The sequence below is a fragment of the Dryobates pubescens genome, chromosome 8 (genome assembly GCF_014839835.1).
Source record: "Dryobates pubescens isolate bDryPub1 chromosome 8, bDryPub1.pri, whole genome shotgun sequence".
In the NCBI taxonomy this organism is placed as follows: Eukaryota; Metazoa; Chordata; class Aves; order Piciformes; family Picidae; genus Dryobates; species Dryobates pubescens.
Window position 1 is genome coordinate 9,203,861 of NC_071619.1, and position 18,954 is coordinate 9,222,814.

An 18,954-nucleotide genomic window follows, 5' to 3' on the forward strand; every position below is an offset into this window, starting at 1 on the left:
GCTGAGTCCTGAAGAGGTGGGAATATATTCCCATACCATAAACATTTCACTGGTCCACATTCAGACCGGATGGAAATGGATAAAGCACATCCATTTTGTGTCTTTCTCAAAAAAAGGAGAAGAAAGGTTTACAGCATGGAAGAACTTTTGATAACGTTGTGGATCTCATTGCTATGGGAGGTTGTGGATGCTGAAGGTGTGTCTAGACTACTAAGGCACCTGGACAAATTCCTGTAACCATTTCTAGTTTTCGGTTATTAGTCAGCATTGGAGAGGATTTACAGCTCTGGGTCTTTCAGTGAGATATTTTACTACCGCGTACTTAAACTTCATTAGTTATAGGATGCCAGTCATCCTTCAAAAGCAGAAACTATCCCTGATGTCTAAACTGCTCAATAATGAATTGGGATACTCCACAGTAAATCTGGAAGACAAACAAGTCTTAAATTAAGTAGATGCTCATTGCATAAGCTCCTGATTTATCCATGGTGGATTTATTTGTAGAGAGAAGGATACAATCCTTGAATTAAAGACAAGTAAAAGTAAACCCAGACATTTACAGTGAATATTATATCTGACTATCTTTGTATCCAAATAATGGTTTTGAAAAATATACATGGAAGCTTAGACTGGAAAGTAGTGGGTATTACAGTTTGATATGTCATCCAAAATAACACTCAGCAACAAAGTATCCTGCAGAAAGTCCTAGTCTGCTTTAGGAAGGAATTTGAAACTTGTCTGTGTAGTTTTGCAGAAGGCCACCATCCTCCAGTAACCACCGCCAACCTTCCATCTCCACCAGCTGAGTCAAGAAATGTTTTTGGGACAGACTGGATGAATTTCCCTTGAGAACATGTTAGCATGGAGCTTGATCTAAACAGAAAAATCTGAAATATTTTGTGGTGCAGGGTCCCCCTGGCTCTTAACGTTTTCTGTGTGATCATTTGCAGTTCTCTTTTAGCACTGGAACAGATTCATTTTGTCAAAGGATTCCCTTACAAGGCTTCTCCTCCATTCTTGTGCTCTGTGACCTTTTTATGCTTCCTCTTTAGAAACAGCTGCCATTCCCCAAGAAAAATCTTTGTCTAAATGTGACAAAATCAAAGTGTCTGGGAGTGCAAGAGCTGGGACTTGCTGTCTGCTTCTCTCCAGGCACAGCGTGACTTTGTTGTTGTATACTAAAACCAGAAGCCGTCGTTGGATGTGAGGGGTTTGGAAACGCAAAGCGTAATGTCCTAATTACCTATGGCAGGGAAAACATCTGTGCAGGAAAACTAATGAAATTAATTCCAGAGCTTAGCAACTGAGTACATTAATTGACATTAATTAATGCTAAATTACAAAGCTCTGCCAATGGAATCACATAAAATGTCCATGAGAATCAAATGCCGAAACAAAATCCTTGAGTTAATGCGAGCACGGCAAAACTTCCCTAAGGAAAAAAAAGAGGGATCCAGGCACTGCAAGAAGCCTACTTTTCCTTCTTTCTGTCTCCCAGAGCAGAGGGAGCTTTTCTCAGCGTGCACATCTCAGGGTTTGGCTGCTTGGAAGATTAGCTTAAGCAATTTCAGAGCTCTGCCCTTTAGTAGTTATTACTGGCATTTTAGAATTGAAGCCATGGAGAATTGCACTGTAAAAGTTCACAGGAATTGCCTTAGTAAATCTTCATCAATAGTACAATCACTGCTGCACAGACTTCTGCCATCACAGCAGAAATAGACATAGTCCCTGTTCCTCCATTAAAACAGGACTGAAAAAACTTCACTCACCTGTAATGGATGTCAGCCTGGCCTGCTCTTTGAAAGCTCTTGTGGAGGAGATTCTTTAATTTGCTGGCTGATCTCAGCGGCATCTGTCCTGTTACCTTCCTGTGCTCTCAGGATAGATAGTCTGTTTTCATGGGAAGTAAGAGAGCACTGCAGTCTTCTCTTAATGTCTCCCACACAGCCAGTGTACCTATGGAAGTAAAAGGAAACAGGGGTGGTGTACGGGAGGAAACAGGGGTCTGATCCCATATATGAAAAGGTATCTAGTTGTGCCAACAGCTCAGATTATGGTTGGGGGCATCCATTTCAACTGATGCTGCTTTGTTCAAGCTCAGGATTAGCAGGCATTTCATTCATGAACCTTCTTGAGACAGAATGAGACCCCACCTGGAGTACCATGCTGAAGACTTCAGCACAGGAAAGACATGGACCTGTTGGAGCTGGTCCAGAGGAAGGCACAGAAGTTAGTAGGGGGCTGGAACATCTTCTCTGTGAAGACAGGCTGAGAGAGTTAGGATTGTTCAGTCTGGAGAAGAGAAGGCTCTGGGGAGACTTTGTAGTGACCTCTCAATACTTAAAAGGGCCTTGTAAGAAAGATAGGGACAGGCTCTAAGGTGTTGCAATGGGACAAGAGGTAATGACTTTAAACTAAGAAAGGGTAGGTTTAGACTAGGTGCAAGGAAGAATTTTTTCACAGTTGAGGTTGTGAAACACTGGAACAGGTTACTCAGAGAGGTGGGAAGCGTTCCAGTCTTGGAAACTATCAAGGTCAGATTGGGTAGGGCTTTGAGCAAGGTGACCTAGTGAAGATGTCCCTGCTTATTGCAGGGGTATTGGACTAGATGACCTTTAAAGGTCCTGTCCAACCTGAACAACTCTATGATTGTGAGGACTGGAGTGGGGGGGCTCTCCTTCATGATACAACAGATGGAATTAAACAGGACTGAGAGTTGATTGTGTTGCAGGTGATGTGCTCTCTGCCTTACAACAAGGAATAGGCATGCTGCACTACACAATACTGTTGGATCGTGGAAGATCCTCTGGTCCTCTTCTTGCCTTTCTTCCTGAAAGCTGAGGGACAAAGGGCTAAGCAGCTCTGAAAGGGAACTTTCCTAAGCTGACTGGATGAGCAGGCTTGGGAGTTACATCGTTCCCTGCCCTCTCGTGGCTAATGTGGAAAAAACCGTGTCCCTCTGAAGGGAACTGCATTTCCGATTATGCTTTCCAGGCTCTATTAATTAGTGTTTTGCAGTGAGCTGAAAAAGCATGAAGTGTTATAAACTGCAGTGACTAATAATACTTAGCACTTTATATATTCCAATAATTCTGCAAATGCCAGGGTAAAATCATCCTTCATCAAACTTTCCTGAAGGTTCGTTACCCTGCATGTCTGTTTCAAGCAGAAGTCAACAGCCCTTAGAAGCAAGCAAAGAAATGTCAGATGATAGATTTTAATTAAAACCAAGATTAAATATGAGATGGTAAAAATCCAGCTATTTCTATTTCAGTGGAAAATGCTACTTCTCTGATCAGAAGGCAGCAATTATATCAAACAAGGAAAAAAAAGATTAGAGGCATTTCTAACATTAATGCCATGTAGTGTTTCTGTCATATAAGGGTTACTTCTGGAGTGCCAAAATACTTCTTCCTGTAGATCAGCTTTGTCATTAAACAAAGTGTAACTTCTTAATTGATCTGAAATAGCACAAATTGAATACTGAGAATCTAGTTCCTTGTTCTAGGATAAATTACCACCATTAAGAAATTCAATTTGTTTTTCTTCAGGTGATGGATTATGAGATGAGCACCCTGCAGTGCTTCAGAATAGGAGATGAGGAAATCCCATCCAGTGACAGTGGATCATTTAGGGCTGCATTTAGAAGCATAGAATTGTTAGGGTTGGAAGGGACCTCAAGGATCATCTATTTCCACCACCCCCCCACCGCCATGGCCAGGGACATCTCACACTAGATCAGGTTGCTCAGAGCAACATCCAGCCTGGCCTTAAAAACCTCCAGGGATGGGGCTTACACCACCTCCCTGGACAACCTGTTCCAGTGTCTCACCACCCTCATGCTGAAGAACTTCTTCCTAATATCCATTCTGAATCCACCCATTTCTACTTTGTTTCCATTCCCCCTAGTTCTATCATTACCTGACACCCTAAAAATTCCCTCCCCAGCTTTCTTATAGGCTCCCTTGAGATACTGGAAAGCCACAATTAGGTCTCCTCGGAGCCTTCTCTTCTCCAGACTGAACAGCCCCAACTCTTTTTCAGCCCCCAATCTTTTCTCATAGGAGAGGTGCTCCCAGTCCTCTTTAGACTGTTTAGCTTGAAACACATGACTGACTGAAACTTCCAAGGCCTCTAGCTTCAAGAGAGTGTGGAATGGTTGCCCAGGACTGCTAAAGTGCACCTACATACACAGTCAACAGAGAAGTAGGTAAAACACCTGAACAGGAGCTGATCTTTCACCTTACTTTCCAAGGTGACCTGAATTGCTCTGGAGAGTGTAAGTGTTGTAGGAAACCCAGAGGTCCACTGTAGAAGGGTTTCTCAGTTGTGACACTATGGAGCAGGTGTCCTGTGAAGGTGTCCTTGTATTTGTGTACGCTCTGGACCTTGGGCTTGTTTAAATAAACTCAACGTGTGGCTTAGGAGAAGCTGTCCTGCTCTACAGCAAATTCCACACTATGAGGATGACAGGGAAACTATGGAGGCTCATCACAGAGTATTTGTCCTGCAGCATAGACACAACTCTTCAGACCGGTAGTTACTTCTGGAGTCACAGGACTTGGACTGTTTGTTGCCTCTCTAAAGGATCCTTTACATCTCTGGTGTTCCCTCACGGATCTTTAAGCTTTAGCCTGGGTAGTATCTAAGTATACTCATCAGGGTGGCTAACAGTGCTGAATGATATGCCCATGACTAGGTCTCTTAGACCTGAGCCACAAGCATCACATTGTGCCACCTTCAAATGCTCTACTTCCAGCAGGGATCCATCCAGCAGAATGGAGTAAGCAGATCAGCTATGCTGGGTCTCTTCTGGTATAAAGGAGCAATGTGTAGCTCTGATGTAGGGTAGGATGAAAGGAATAGGAGTCTGAGACAGGTTAAGAAGGAAGGAAGTTGAAGGAAGAAAGTGATCAAGGATGGATTTACAAGGGATGTAAGGGAAGAAAGTGTTGTGTTACATGGAATGGATGGTGTAACTTCATGTCCTGTGAGGCAGAAATGCTGCCTCAGTGTATGTATTTGTGACAGTAGAAACAACCTACACTCAGGACCTCAAATGTCTTGGTTTTGTTCTTTACCTTTCAGATTCCCAGTACATCACGTGCAAGATGCAGAACTGCAGCGAAGCCACTCGCAACAAGCCCTTTCCAGGCTACATTGACCATAATTCCCTGATTGTCCAGGATGATTATGTCTTTGTTCAGGTGCAGAACACCCTCATCTCCTACTTACTCGAATATTTTGTATAATTATTCTATATTCTATTATTTTCACTTCCATCCCTTTGCATATGTGTGCATGTGTGTTAGCTCCAAACTAATCAGAACACTGGATCCAAGTAATAATAATGGTATTGAGTGATTGTAGCAGCTCGTTACAATGGTGAGAGCATTCATTTTACCTCTAATACATAGTCACTGTAGGGTCATAGAGTTCCTGCCTAGACCATCCACCTTAATGGAGTGTTCTATGCCACTCCCTGCAACCTCCTCAGTACTCTGGAATTACTGCTCTAACCTCTCAGCTTGAAGTGATGTGTCAGTCTTTTGCTATTACCAGGGAGTAGACCAAAGCTTTTTTGATCATGAGAGAGAAACAGAAAAGGAGGGAAAGAATCAGGGGAAGAACCAAAGGAGGAGCAATCAGGCTTTATTGTTATGCCTCAGTTATGATTATAGTGAAAAGGCTGAAGATGAGGTGTACTCAGCCACGCTGTGTTCTGATGAGAGCTAGTGAATAGATCTGAACTACTGCAGGTTTCATTAAGCTGCTGCCAGTGTCCATTTACTAACAGCTGAAGAGGACAAAAATAACAACAGAATTGCATGGAGGTGAACTGGAAATCATTAGGACTAAACTGGTCTTCCAGGCAGTTTATATTCTGCCATGCGTGGAGGTGGAGGAAAGAGAAAGGACCAATGAGTTCATTTGGACATGGCTTTTGTACCTAGTGTGTCTGAGGCAATGAATGAAATGTTTGTGTGACAAGGAAAACAGGGGCACACATCTACTGTTCAGCCATTCTCTCTTGTTTCTTGAGTGACACAGATGGGAAATTTCTCATCCCATGTGAACTGATTAGTCACTTCATCACTGATGCCTTGTGTTTTGTGCTCTTCAAGATCATTAGTCTTGTCTGTTCTGACCTGGTGTTATTACACACTGTAGAGAAGCTAGCCCTTTTGCCTCAGCTGAAGGCAATGTTGGGGAGTTTGTCTACCTTTCTGGATAGCCCTTGTATTTTGCTGTCAAATCTCAGCTTTGTTCCCCCTCCATGCCAGCTGCATGGTGTAAGGAGCCATGTGAGGAGAGGTAGCCTCTTAAACTCTTCCCCTTTAATGCCCAGTGGGACTTTGCACAATGTTATACATGCATAATGCAGCATGTGAAGGTACCACCTAATATTTTAATCTGGAAAGCTCCCATTTTAATCCTTAAACGTCTTAGGAGTCTTAAACAGAAATACACATATCAGGTCAAGGAGATAGCACTTGCATTAGCAATGAACACAGGTTTGAAATACACATATCAGGTCAAGGAGATAACACTTGCATTAGCAATGAGCACAGGTTTGAAATAATAATATTGAAATCCCTGGAAACAACTTCTGCTTTATTTAAAGTATTTTGTGGGTTCAGTGTTTGCTGGTAATTTAAAATGGGATTCTTCAAGTGGTTACATATGTTATCTGGATGTAGCTGGAACAAGGTGAAGGTACAGCTGAATAAAGTGCCATGGCTGACGCTGGATTCTGCTTTATCCCAAACACTATTCTTCAGATGATGAATAGTCCTATACCAGACAGTAAAGGCTTGGAGGAAATGATTAATATTCTCCTTCCCCAGCCTTCCCTACCTTCCTTAATCTCCACCCAGCTTTTCAACAACCAAGGCCTTTGAAATGGGAAATGAGTAGATTAAAAAACATGAGGATTAGGGAATGTGGGTTTATTTCTCCCACTATGCAGTGTTTTATTTACGAACTCACACTCATAAACAGTACTTCTTGCCTTCCTTTCCCTTACTTTGGCTCAGTTCCCTTAAAAAAAAATATACTGATGAGCTCTAGAACAAGAAATAGTTCCTATTTTACATAATCTGGTATGAGCCTAGCCTCTCTGTATCTCACGTTTTAAACTACTTCAGTGCATTTTAAACCACTTGCTACTAAAGAAAAGTCTTGATAAGCCTGAATATCAGGCAATTAAAGCAAAGTTCTGCATGGAGAATCCCTCGGAATACTTGTTCTTCACTATCTTTCATCCAAGGATTTCAAAGTACTTTACAAACATTGATTATACTTCAGCAGCACTGGAAGCCAGATAACATTGACAGATATTTATTCTTTTTTTCTTTTTTTTTTTTTTTTCTCCTTTCTATTTTTTACCCCTTTTAAATAGGTGGTAGGAAATGAAACCTCACGTTTTTCTAACCCAGCATTTTCAAGGTCATACCTCCAGTATTTAGGCACTTTAATAAATCTCCAAATGCACAGAAATACCAAATCAGCTGAGCTGCTCCTGCTTTCATACCACCAGTGTTTAGGCACTTAAATTAATCTCCAGATGCACAGAAATACCAAATCAGCTGAGCTGCTCCTGCTTTCAGGAGCTGTGAATGCTTAGCTGATCTCACAGCAGATACATATGATGGTTTGTACGGGGCCATGCAGGAACCAAAGCTGGAGGCAGAAATGGAAATCAAGCATCATGGCTGCCAGTCTGCTGATCTAACCAATAGCTGGCATGGCAGTTCTGCAGAGAGTGAAGAACAGAATCTTTGGTGGTAAGGAAGAGGCCCAAGCCAAGCCAGGAATTCACTTTCATCAGGTTTTCACCTGAAATTATGGCCTTTGTCTCCTCTTGCTTTCTGTTTTGGCTTTTTGGATCACTGCTTTTTCATCCACTGTGACAGTGCTGTGGTTTTAAGCCATTGCCACCAACACTGTGGCGTTTCCCCTGACAGCTTTTGTTTGATATTTTTCCTGATAATAATAAGAATAAGTTTTAAAAGTTATTTTTAAAAATCTTGATGCTGACTTTCCTTTTTTGCTTCTCACAGTTGACATCAGGAGGAAGACCACGGTATTACGTTTCTTATAGGAGGAATGCATTTACACAGATGAAGCTGCCAAAGTACTCCTTGCCCAAGGTAGGTTGCTGTGGCTGGAATGCCAGTGTGAGCTGACAGATATTTTGGCTGTAGAGAAGCTCTTGATCCCAGTAGAAGTAATTGCAAGATGACATGCAATGAGTGAAAACATCATTCTTCTTTAACTGAACATGTGCAAGCGAGAAAGGACTAACAACACAGTCAGCAGTTCGGCTTGTCAAGGACATCAGCAAGAAATGTAGATAGATACCACAGCCCTTGTCAATTACCATTTCTTTATGGTTAGTTAATTAAGTTTTGGAGGGGACTCTCTTTTTGTGTGGTGGCTTTTTTTTTCCCTTTAATTGGTCTTAAAATGCCCTTCTCTCGTCCCTGTCCTGTGTGAGTTGCTTTTTGTGCTGTGCCTCATTAGCAGATTTTAATGGGAACCAAGCAAAGAGATGTCTTTGTGTGTCTGCTCCATATCTTCCCTAATTAAGAACAATGGTGAATTAGCATTGGAGCTTGAAAGGCTATTGCTGCCTTCTGGAGTTGCTTTTTTTTGTTGTTGTTTTTAAAGATCTATATGAAATTTTAGCTCCATGTTGAAGAAATCACTGTTGTGCAGCTGGGCTCCTAACAACTTCCTGATGACAGAAGATTTTTTCTTGATTGTTTTCAATTTTTTTTAGGCCTTTTCGCTCTTGATGTAGTCTGGGTTAAATGAAATTTAAGATTAAAGGCAGCAAATGATCTTGTAGATTCTTCTTCACAGAAAGAGCAATTGGCCATTGGAATGGGCTGCCCAGGGAGGTGGTGGAGTCACCGTCCCTGGAAGTGTTCAAAAAGGACTGGATGTAGCACTTGAAGCAATGGCTTAGTTAGTCATGAGGTGTTAGGTATTAGGTAATAGGTTGGACTTGATGGTCTCTGAGGTCTTTACCAGCCTGGTTGATTCTATGATTCTTTCTGAGGTCTAACATATGGAGATAAACACATCCCCAGAAATTAATCAAGGATTGTCAAAAAGGAAAAAAAGGAAGTGTAATATTAGCCTGTTCCTAGAAGTTGAAAGTGCCCCAGATTTTGTAGGTAGAAATATTCCAAGGGATAATTATGTTAATTATGTTATATCACAACTGCCTGTCTTTGATTCCTCAACCCAACTGACCTGTTTATGGTGGATTAACTGGGTGGCCTTTATATAACCAAACTGCAGCTTCAATACCATACCTTACCTAGTCATACCTAGTTGTACCCTTTGCTCCTGTTTACATTACCTGCAAGCACAGCTTGAAGGACTTTGAGGACCCTACCAGAAGCTCTGATGCAGGAGACTTGTGGTCTGTCCCAAAATCTTCAATCATGTTTAAAGATAGGTTTGTTTGAAACTTCCTGTCCAAGCAGAAAGGAATTAATCTGTCAATTCAGATCAAATTTAAGCAGGTGTTATTTGAAGTAGCCCTTAGCCAAAGGAGTTGCATTTGTAGCATGGTTATTGGTAACACCCAAATCAAAATAGTAATTTACAGCTGATTCAGACTGTAAGGGAGACTGCTTGCTTTGAACTGGTTGTCTCCTTTAGCCCACATTTATCTTTTCAACTGTCCACTTTCTCAAAGAGGTACCTGGAGAGCCAGGGAAAATACACTACACATAAATTGCAGTGTGTTTCCAGAGAATGGGAATTGGAGCAATACATCCATGTTATTTGACCTAAAGAAAAAGGCAGATATTTAAAGTGCTAAGATGTTTTGTCCCAAGCTCAGAATATCTTCAAAGACCGAAGAGCTACATTTGGCTTGGAAGGAGCTACAGTGGAGCTGTGGCTGTCTAGGAGGCTGCTATCAAAGCACCATAGCTGCTTTTTATTAAAAATGCACAAAGTGCTATACTATTCCAGGAATTGAAACAAACAGCTTCTTTTATGCCTAAATTCTCTTTTATCTCCTTCATCTAAGAAAGAGGGACCAAATATGGTAAACAGTACTAAGCGACTTCTGGAACTGAAGATGGAAATACTGAGCTTTTTGTCTCTGCATGTCACTTGTCCTAAACTGGAGGGGTGTGACAGCTGGCAGCTTTGGTGGGTGATGCCACTGCTCAGGCAGGAATGGCCGATAGCAAGTCAAAATTAAAATAGTCTCCTTCTTGGCATTGGCAGGCTAGTAGCCAGGCTGATTAACAACCTACATGAACTTGAAACTCCCATTCAAGAAGATGCCTGCATATAAAACGTGTATACAGGTTGTGCTAACCCTGTAAAACTCTTTCCTGAGACCTGCTAATTTCTGCAGTGGCTTTGGTACTACCCATTCTGTACCACAGCACAACAATGTGCGCTCTGTCACAGACTGTAGTATCGCTCATGATAATCACCTTAAATGTACACACAGGATACATTCTCTCCATTTTATACCAATGCACTGGGCCAACATCTGTGAATGCTGAAGCAAGCCAAGCAATTTCTCTTTTTTAAAAGACCTGTGCTTAACTGCTGCTGGGCTGAATACTGATGGGATGGGTGTGTGGTAAATCTGTTTTAAATTCATCACCTTCCTTCAACCTCAAGATTCACATTCTGATGGAAGAAGAAGCAATAACTTAAAAAAAACCCAGCTTAAATACAGATCTTAAAAAGAGCTGACAGTTCCAGTAATTGACAGAATAAAACAGGCATTACACATTCCAGCTATTTATCTTGCCAGAAAGAAAAGTTCCCTGAGTAAGTGCTAAAAGGGCAATGGAAACATGTTTAGTAATGTAGAAAGCCTTGGCCTTTACTCATTTGAGTAGATGCCTGACCAAACCCATGCACAGCATTGTGCTCTTTTGTCTTTGGAGAGCCAAGAGGGGCAGATAGTAGAACTGCATATTAATGCACTTCCACTAAGTGCTGGAACAGAGAGAGGAAAGCTCAGGCTCTCGGTAGGCAGATGCACGAGCAGCCCCTAAAGATGACAACAACTGTTTGAGAAAGGTGCCTTGCTTTCCTTTCCTGCCCTCCTCCTGTAGGGAAGCAGAATGAATATCTGCTGTAGTAGTGGAAGGTTTAGAGAAGCTTTTGATCCATATCAAGATGAAGGCTGTATTTTTGTGTTATTCCTTTTCCTCTTTTAGGCAACCTCCATCCTGAAACAAAATTAAAAAGTTCATATGATATATAGATTGATTTTAATTTTCCCAGTGTGAAAGGCAAGTGTGTTCAGAGACCTGTTTGGTGCTCATATACTGTTCCCTTTCTATCAAAGCTTTACATTGTTACTGCATCTGTTGGACAAGGCTGTATTAAGAGGAAAAATTAATTGATCCCCAAAGGCAAAGAGTTGGAATGCTATCTCTGTCTTTCTGCACCAGGTATATTATATCAATTCTCTCTTCAGTCTCTGCATCTGCAGGCTTAAATTCCTTCGTCCTTAGTGGGATCCCCTTCAGACATGCATCTTGCAGGATGATCTGATCAAAACTCAGGAAGCATCAAGTGAATAAATTCACTTAATTGCTTTTTGAGCATCCATTAAACTGCCTTTAGCTTTTGTTATAGGATCATAAAACCATAGAATCATTTCTCGGTGCTGATCAAACTTTTTTTTACCTCTATTCCCTAATTATTACAAAACTCTTGATTATTACAAAACTAAGATTTACCAGACAAAAGAAGTTTTACTTACAGTCTCTGTCTATGCTTAAACAGAGAGGTTTGCCCATATGTATGTGCACATATGCTGAAGTTTAAACCTGAGATTAGAACTGTGCTAGTCAGTATAGCCTGAGGCACATTGGGAACACCTGCTCATCTAGGTCTACCAGTATTGACTAGGGTGACAACCTGAAATAAAAAGCCTCTAACAAACAGATGGAGCAGTAACTTCTACTAGCACAGCTGGAGCTAAGAGAGAATGTCTATTCACAACCTCAGTTAGTAGAAGGCAGAGGGTTGCCTTTCTTATTGCCCCAGGATTTAAGCCAATCTGTTCCTCTACAAACACAGCCCATCTTCCGGGATCCATTTTTCTCCAGCACAAAGCAGCAAGTAAATCAAGTGAATATTCAACCACCCCATACTCAGATCTGGATGAACAAACCACTGTTCTGAATCACCTTAACTTCATGGTGAATCTGCTTTCAAATTTACACATCAGGTTTCTTCATGATATTGTTTTTTTGTCTTTACATTACAAGGGTCCATCTGGAAGCATTAATTTCTTCTACAAAAAACTATGAGAATGTGTGAATCGTCAAAGATTCTGTTATTAACAGAAGGAAGAAGTAGCATCAGCTTCTAGAGTATATTTTCTGATAAAGTTGAACACTTTTACATATAGAAAGCCCTGGCTAAGTGTCATGGATGCAGAATAACTTCAGGATATCTGCCCTAAACAAGAAGAGCAGCTGAATCTTATGGGAATCACGGGGTGCTAAGAAATCTGCACTCCTTTTTCTACCTTTGCAGATTTTTATGGCACCAAAGAACTCAGAGTGCCTGTGCTGGGCAGATAGAGTCTGGGAATTTTGTTATTACAGTCTCTCTCCTGCTGACTTTTGGGTAGTAATTTCTCCAGGCGTTGAAAGAGGGAATCAGGTTTAGTAGTTTCTGGTTTTTTCTTTAATTATGCAAACTTTTCATTGCTTCTTGCCTGCTGTAACACACAGAACAGATAGAGTAACACAAAACCTCACTTATAAGGCTGGTGATCTAACTACAGTTCTTCTCTTTACATCTAAATAAGATTAGGGTTGTCTTTCTGTTATATTGCTTAGGAGTGTTTTTATCACAGTGGTCCAGGGCCTTGGCTGGTAATCGATACTGTCATTAGAAGTAATAAATAACAGCAGCACTGGCTGCAGACATTAACCAATTATATCCTCCTTGTGTCAGTTCCCAAACATACTTGGTGTCTGAATGTTAGACAAGAAAGAGATGTTTCAGATGCTGCCTTTTTTAAATGATTATTAACAAAAAACAGCAACAAAGAAACAAACAAAACCCCCAAAACCTGCATCTTTAGTATCTGGGATTTCACAGTCACAAGCAGAATCGCTCAGATGCCAAAAAAACCCACCCCAACAAATAAACAATACTCCTCTGCCCAAACAAAGTGCTCATTAAAATGGAAGTGTTGGTAGGGGGCGAGAAGTGCTGCTGTATAACAATGTATTGCCAATGTAAACGTTCAATTAACACCTCATCAGTTAATTACTGCTTTGAAAACTGGCAGAAGAGAACTGGTGTAAAATATTCCTGGATGGAATTAGCTGTTTACAGGAGTGCTGTCTACAGTTTCTGATTAAACTCCAGCCTAAATATATCCCTTACTCTTCCACAATTACTTTGGTGCCCTTGGAAATGACAGGGCATAGCTCCTGCTAGTAACCTCCTTCTCTTTTCTTTCCCCAGGACATGCATGTTATCAGCACAGATGAGAATCAGGTGTTTGCAGCTGTTCAAGAGTGGAACCAGAATGACACCTACAATCTGTACATCTCCGACACCCGAGGCGTGTACTTCACCCTGGCCTTGGAAAATGTCAAGAGTAGTCAAGGGCTGGAGGGGAATGTGATGATTGACCTCTATGAGGTATGTCATGATGCCAGACGTCTCATTCCTCTCTCACACAGTGCCAGTACCATTTCATCTTGCACATCAGTCCTGCAATATGCATTTGAACAGCAAGTCAGAAAATTACTAAGTATTCAGATTTACCCTTCTTTTACTTAAGGGCCTCAGTGCAATCAGCTGAGTTTCAAGGCCAGATTTTACACAGGTATGGAATTTATCCCAGCCTAATGTTATGATTCACTAAGAGATTCACTGTTGTATTCTCCTGCAGATTCTCAAATGAGGAAAGCTCATGGCTCTTTCATGCATAGGAAGATACAGTGAAATAGTTCATTTAGTCCTTAGGAGGAACTCTCTTTTCTCAGGCCAAATCCTGCTGACTCACATTGGTCTAGCCTATAGCTCTGAAAGCTCCCAACACTCTGGATGGCATCATTCTCCAATTTTGTTGCATTTCTGACAATCTAACCTCTTGTTTTAGAAGTGAAGGAGAGACAGCAATTTTTAGCTATCTTTGTCACCTTCCTCAGCTTGGACTGTTATGGGAACTGAAGTTATTTTAGATGCACCCTCTTGGGATATCCCATGAGCACAGAAACACTCCCACCTTGTTTTGACATCCCTTTTACCCCACAAACATTTTCCTGACAAGTACATTCTGCCTAAGCTCAGTTTATATTGTCTTCTATGACAACTGATCCTAACAATAGGACTTTTACTGTGTCCTTTCACTTCACCTACTCTGCTTTACTTCTGGAGACAACACTCAGCTAAGTAGAAATTCTGTCCTCAACTGTTATTTTGAGAGTCAGCTATTCTTTTCAGGTCTCCCCCAAGGGATTTTCTGACCATTTAGATTAAAGATCATGACCTAGATCTGAGTTTTTAGAAAATGAGGATGCCCCCTGTATTTCCCATTCACAATCTGAATGTTAGCTCTGCTGTGTAGTTTTCCTTTAGCTGCCTTTTACTTGGAAATCACTTTGAATTGTCCAAACACGGAGCCCAAGTCTTAGCATAAATGCAGATGAACTGTAGGAGGATGGGCTCTGGTGTTTCAGTCATTTGGGGATTTTGACTATTAATCTGTTTTGCTGCATTATGTAAAGGTGTCCTACATCCCATGGGAAAAGAAAAGCTTTTGCTTTGTTTTACTAGGCTGACACCACACAGTAATCTGGATTGAAATTGATGGAATCAGACTTGCAGTGTCGTATCTGTGGATTATCTAGATAGAAAGAATATTGGCTGACACTGAACCTGGCACAAGCCTTACATTCAAATTTGATGTTCTAGCTGGAAGGGAACAGAAAGCCATCCAGCTTGATTCCCTCAGTGGGGTTGTTGCAAATGATGAATGCTCTAGGGGTAAATGGAGATGAAAATGAGGGGGGAAAAAGTCCATAGATAGCTTAAAAGGAAGTGGAGAGAGTGCAAAATGAGTTATATGCAGTGACAGCACTATATTTAGAAAAGCAAGATTATTTAAGAAGAGGCCAAAGACCTGTTTAATGTGCATGTGTCTGTATGCATGTTTGTCAGGTGTTCTTCTGGTTGCACAGTAGTGAATGTGTTTGTGTGTGCAGATTCCTAAACTGGTTCTACATCAAGGATAGATCTTCTCAGTGTCACTCAAGGGAAGATTGCACTGGACAGGAAGATAAAATAGACATTCTTTCATGGTGCCTCATCATGTTCTCCCTTCTCCTGTAAGCCATCAGGAGCCTTTCACTTGGAATTTGTTAGTGTGGGCTCTTCTGCTACTGGACCTTGTAAAGGATGAGGAGACCACTCCTATAGAGACAGTATTTGCGCTTCTGCATGTTGGACAGAGATGGGTATGAGATTAGCCCTTCTGTCCACCGCCTCCCAGTGCCACCATCAGTAGCACATTTGGCTCAGCATTCAGTGGGTCTGCAGCCGCAAGAGCAAGAATGACTGGCTATTGGGTCAGAATGCCATTTCTAGTTCCTGTACCTCTCCAACAACATGGTATGACTCTCTTTGACTCTCTAGTTGAACTGGTCCACAGCAAAACATTCCTGCCTGTGAGAATCCACACCTGACATAATAACAGCCCACGAGGAGATGTCTTATACCTATGGCATTTATGCTTATCACTCTGGGAAGTCTGCATCTTGGCTGGGAAGCATATGTTTCACATAGGAAGTTGGTGATAGGAAGTGAAGAATGTGTTTTGGGTTTTGTGTTTCAGTGTCTGATATGAATACTTCTAAATCTGTGCATGCAAAGCATTGAGGCTGGTGAGTGCTGTCTACAGTGGTGGTGTGGGAGCTGATGGAGTGCTTTTCTCTCTGACCACTCGTGGTCATGCACTTACTTGCACGAGCCTTTGTCTCTTATGAACAACAAGGATAAAGAGATCCTTGTGTGTGTCACTGTCTATATGCAATAGGTGTATCTATTCCTTCTGAGAGCACACAAACATGGGGAGTGTGTGTGCTCTTCTTTTTCAGATTAAGCTGTCCAAGGCTGACAGTATAACTTACAGTTTGCTTTCTTGGGAAAGGATTCTGAGTCCAAGCCCATGACTAGAATCATAAAAAGACAAATTCACAGGATTTCAGAACACATTTATCACCTGATATATAAAATGCCCTTTAATCATTTATGGCCAGCATTTCACAAGGACTATATAATAGAACTATTTCAGGACAACAACAAAGAAAAGTACAAATGGAACTATGGGCTCTGGCCTCTGGTAGTAAAGGCAGAATTCTGTTATTTTTCCAGCCCTGTGTATTCATACAGTATCACTGACAGACAGAGTACCCATGTCTTTTTGGGGTGCCTTCCTGCTACAACAAAGAGATCCTAAGCCTACGTGGGTGAAAACAATCTGGCTAAGTAGTAGAAAATACTGTCCTTTTATGCTTCTATCAACAATAAATTAGTCAACTACTTAATTTAAAGACTCTTGCCTATTATAGCAAGTCAAGTCTCAGTCTGTTTGTAACTTTTAATGGAATTCAGTGCCTTTGCTCAAGCAGGAAAGTGCTATTCAGAATGACTAAGTACAGCAATGTACTGTACCAATGCACTGTACACTAGTAATCCCACAGCATGTGACTATAAGTGCAGTAAGATCCTATTCACTGAGAGCTGTAGCATCCAAATCCAGCCAGGTAATTAAACCAGCTGAGCTGGAGCAAACTCTGAATCTGCTGTGTGTAGCCATTTGCCAGGTGATGCCATCTGAGTTATAACCTCTGTGAATAGAAAGTCTTGATGAATGATTCTGTGCACCGGTTCTACATCATAAGAAGAGATGGGGGTGGATGACTGAACAGACTTGCTGAAAACCAAACGTTTCTCACTTTTCCCCTCCTCCCAGTTTCGCTTCCCTTCTTATTGCAGCACTCGGATTGCAGAATGACAGCCTAACAAATTCATTCGCAAGCTGCAGCAGCTATTGGGCTATTGATTTTCACTGTTCTGAGTAGATGGGAACATTCTGCAGTGTGAGTTGTGGTTTGAGGTGGACTTTTTTTTTTTTTTTCCCCCTCCTTCTCTGCACTAAGACACTTTTGGGCTTGATTCCAATGTGAGTCCCTTAGCATCACAACTTTACAAAATCCTCCTGCAGGTCTATGCCGTAAAGCTGTTGGGAAAACACCAGGGAAAATAAAAGGATGAAAATCTCATTTCTGGCTCTGTAACTGGCACTCTGAGTAGCCTTGCTGAGTCTCCAGTGCTATGGTTTCCTCAAAATATGAAACCCAAATAAAAACACCTCTGTGCCCCACGTCATTCTGTTGAAACATTGATAATTACGAAGCACTTTGGGATCCTTAGATGAAGTCTCTTAAGCAGGCTGAGAATAGAAGCACTGACCTGCAAGTTTATGTGTGTCCATTTTCTTTGCAAGGCCAAAACTGCTGCTCTTTCCTGCTGCTGCAGTGTGTGAGACAAAGAATTGCTCTGTAGTTATTTCATCTTTCAGTGGGGAGGATGCCTACACAGTTGAGAGATTGTCACTGATACTACTATTGACTTCTTCCCGTGTTCCTATGCTGATTCTGAAATATAAGCTTGCTTTTCCATTTGTCACCTTTCCACCTGTGATGGTTATTATCTTGTCCCCAGCACCTCAAGTTTGCCTTCCTTTGATGCTTCTTGGCAATCCTTACCTTCACATCTACCGCACTGACACAGCCACCAGATCCCTGTTGGGTTTGACTGGGCAAGAGAAACACAAGCACAGAGCCTGCATCGACTTGATCTATTTTTCAGCCATGTCAATTTTTCCTAGGTAGCAGGGATAAAGGGAATGTTCTTGGCTAACAAGAAGATTAACAACCAAGTGAAAACTTTCATCACCTACAATAAAGGGAGAGACTGGAGTTTGTTGCAGGCTCCGGACACTGATCTGAGAGGAAACCCCATTCACTGTCTCCTGGTAAGTACTTGGTGGGGAACTTGGTGGGTGGTAAACACCCCTGAAGAATCTTTTTGTTGCAGGTGGCACAAAAAAAGGAAGACCAACTCTTCTCTCTGTGCGCTTCTATATGTTAATAGTGCAGTAGGTCAGGCTTGGGCCCATGGTACTGCAAAAGTTTGCATTATAACTTTGCTTAGTTTAATTTGTGGAGTGAAAGGAAGCATTATAGACCAGCTTCCTTCTGCACAGCTAGTGGTCTCCTCTAAAAAGCAGGTGAAGTTGGATGCCGTTTCTGCGCAGTTGGTTGTCTGGACACTAGATGGGAGGAGTGAGCTGTTGTAGCTCAGGAACAGCTTGAGACAGGCTCAAAAGGAAAGGAGAGATCTGATTTCTTTCAGGCCACTCTGTTGGCAGTATTAATATTTATCATTTTCTTTCTGAGCTCAGAATCGAGAATCGACACATTCATCCAAATATAGCTATGTGTTGGGTGTATGTTGTATCTGTCTCTATACTTACTGATACAGATCCACCTACAGGTGAGGTGAGTCTTTAATCATCATTACACGCAAACAGTTTCCAAACACGAAAGCGAAACAGAAGCAGTGTGAATACAATTGGAGATCTCTGTCAAATCAGAGAGCCTCAACTGATCTCAACATATTTTTCAGCCAATATAATCTAAATACAGTAGTGGAGTAATACTCAAAACCCCTTCAGGATTCTCAGTAGCTTTTATATGATGCAAGTTCTAACATCGTTTGGGGTAGAATCAGGGATGCTGTTTAGACTGCTCTTCCTCCTGCTGTCAAGTACCTGCATGTCATTTTCCATGGAAGGTGTCCAGAGAGGGGCCACGAGGATGATGAGAGGGCTGGAGCACCTCTCCTATGAGGACA

General features: G+C 41.6%; 1 protein-coding gene across 3 annotated transcripts in view; it reads left to right on the plus strand.

Annotated features, from left to right (window-relative positions):
• SORCS1 (sortilin related VPS10 domain containing receptor 1) overlaps nucleotides 1-18,954 on the plus strand; it is a 320,163-nt gene that overhangs the window by 239,047 nt on the left and 62,162 nt on the right. For all 3 annotated transcript variants that reach the window (XM_054163380.1, XM_054163381.1, XM_054163383.1), the window contains exons 7-10: nucleotides 5,089-5,207; nucleotides 8,064-8,153; nucleotides 13,492-13,671; nucleotides 17,927-18,073. In XM_054163380.1, the coding sequence (XP_054019355.1) occupies nucleotides 5,089-5,207; nucleotides 8,064-8,153; nucleotides 13,492-13,671; nucleotides 17,927-18,073 (536 nt within the window). The remainder of the gene's footprint in view (nucleotides 1-5,088; nucleotides 5,208-8,063; nucleotides 8,154-13,491; nucleotides 13,672-17,926; nucleotides 18,074-18,954) is intronic.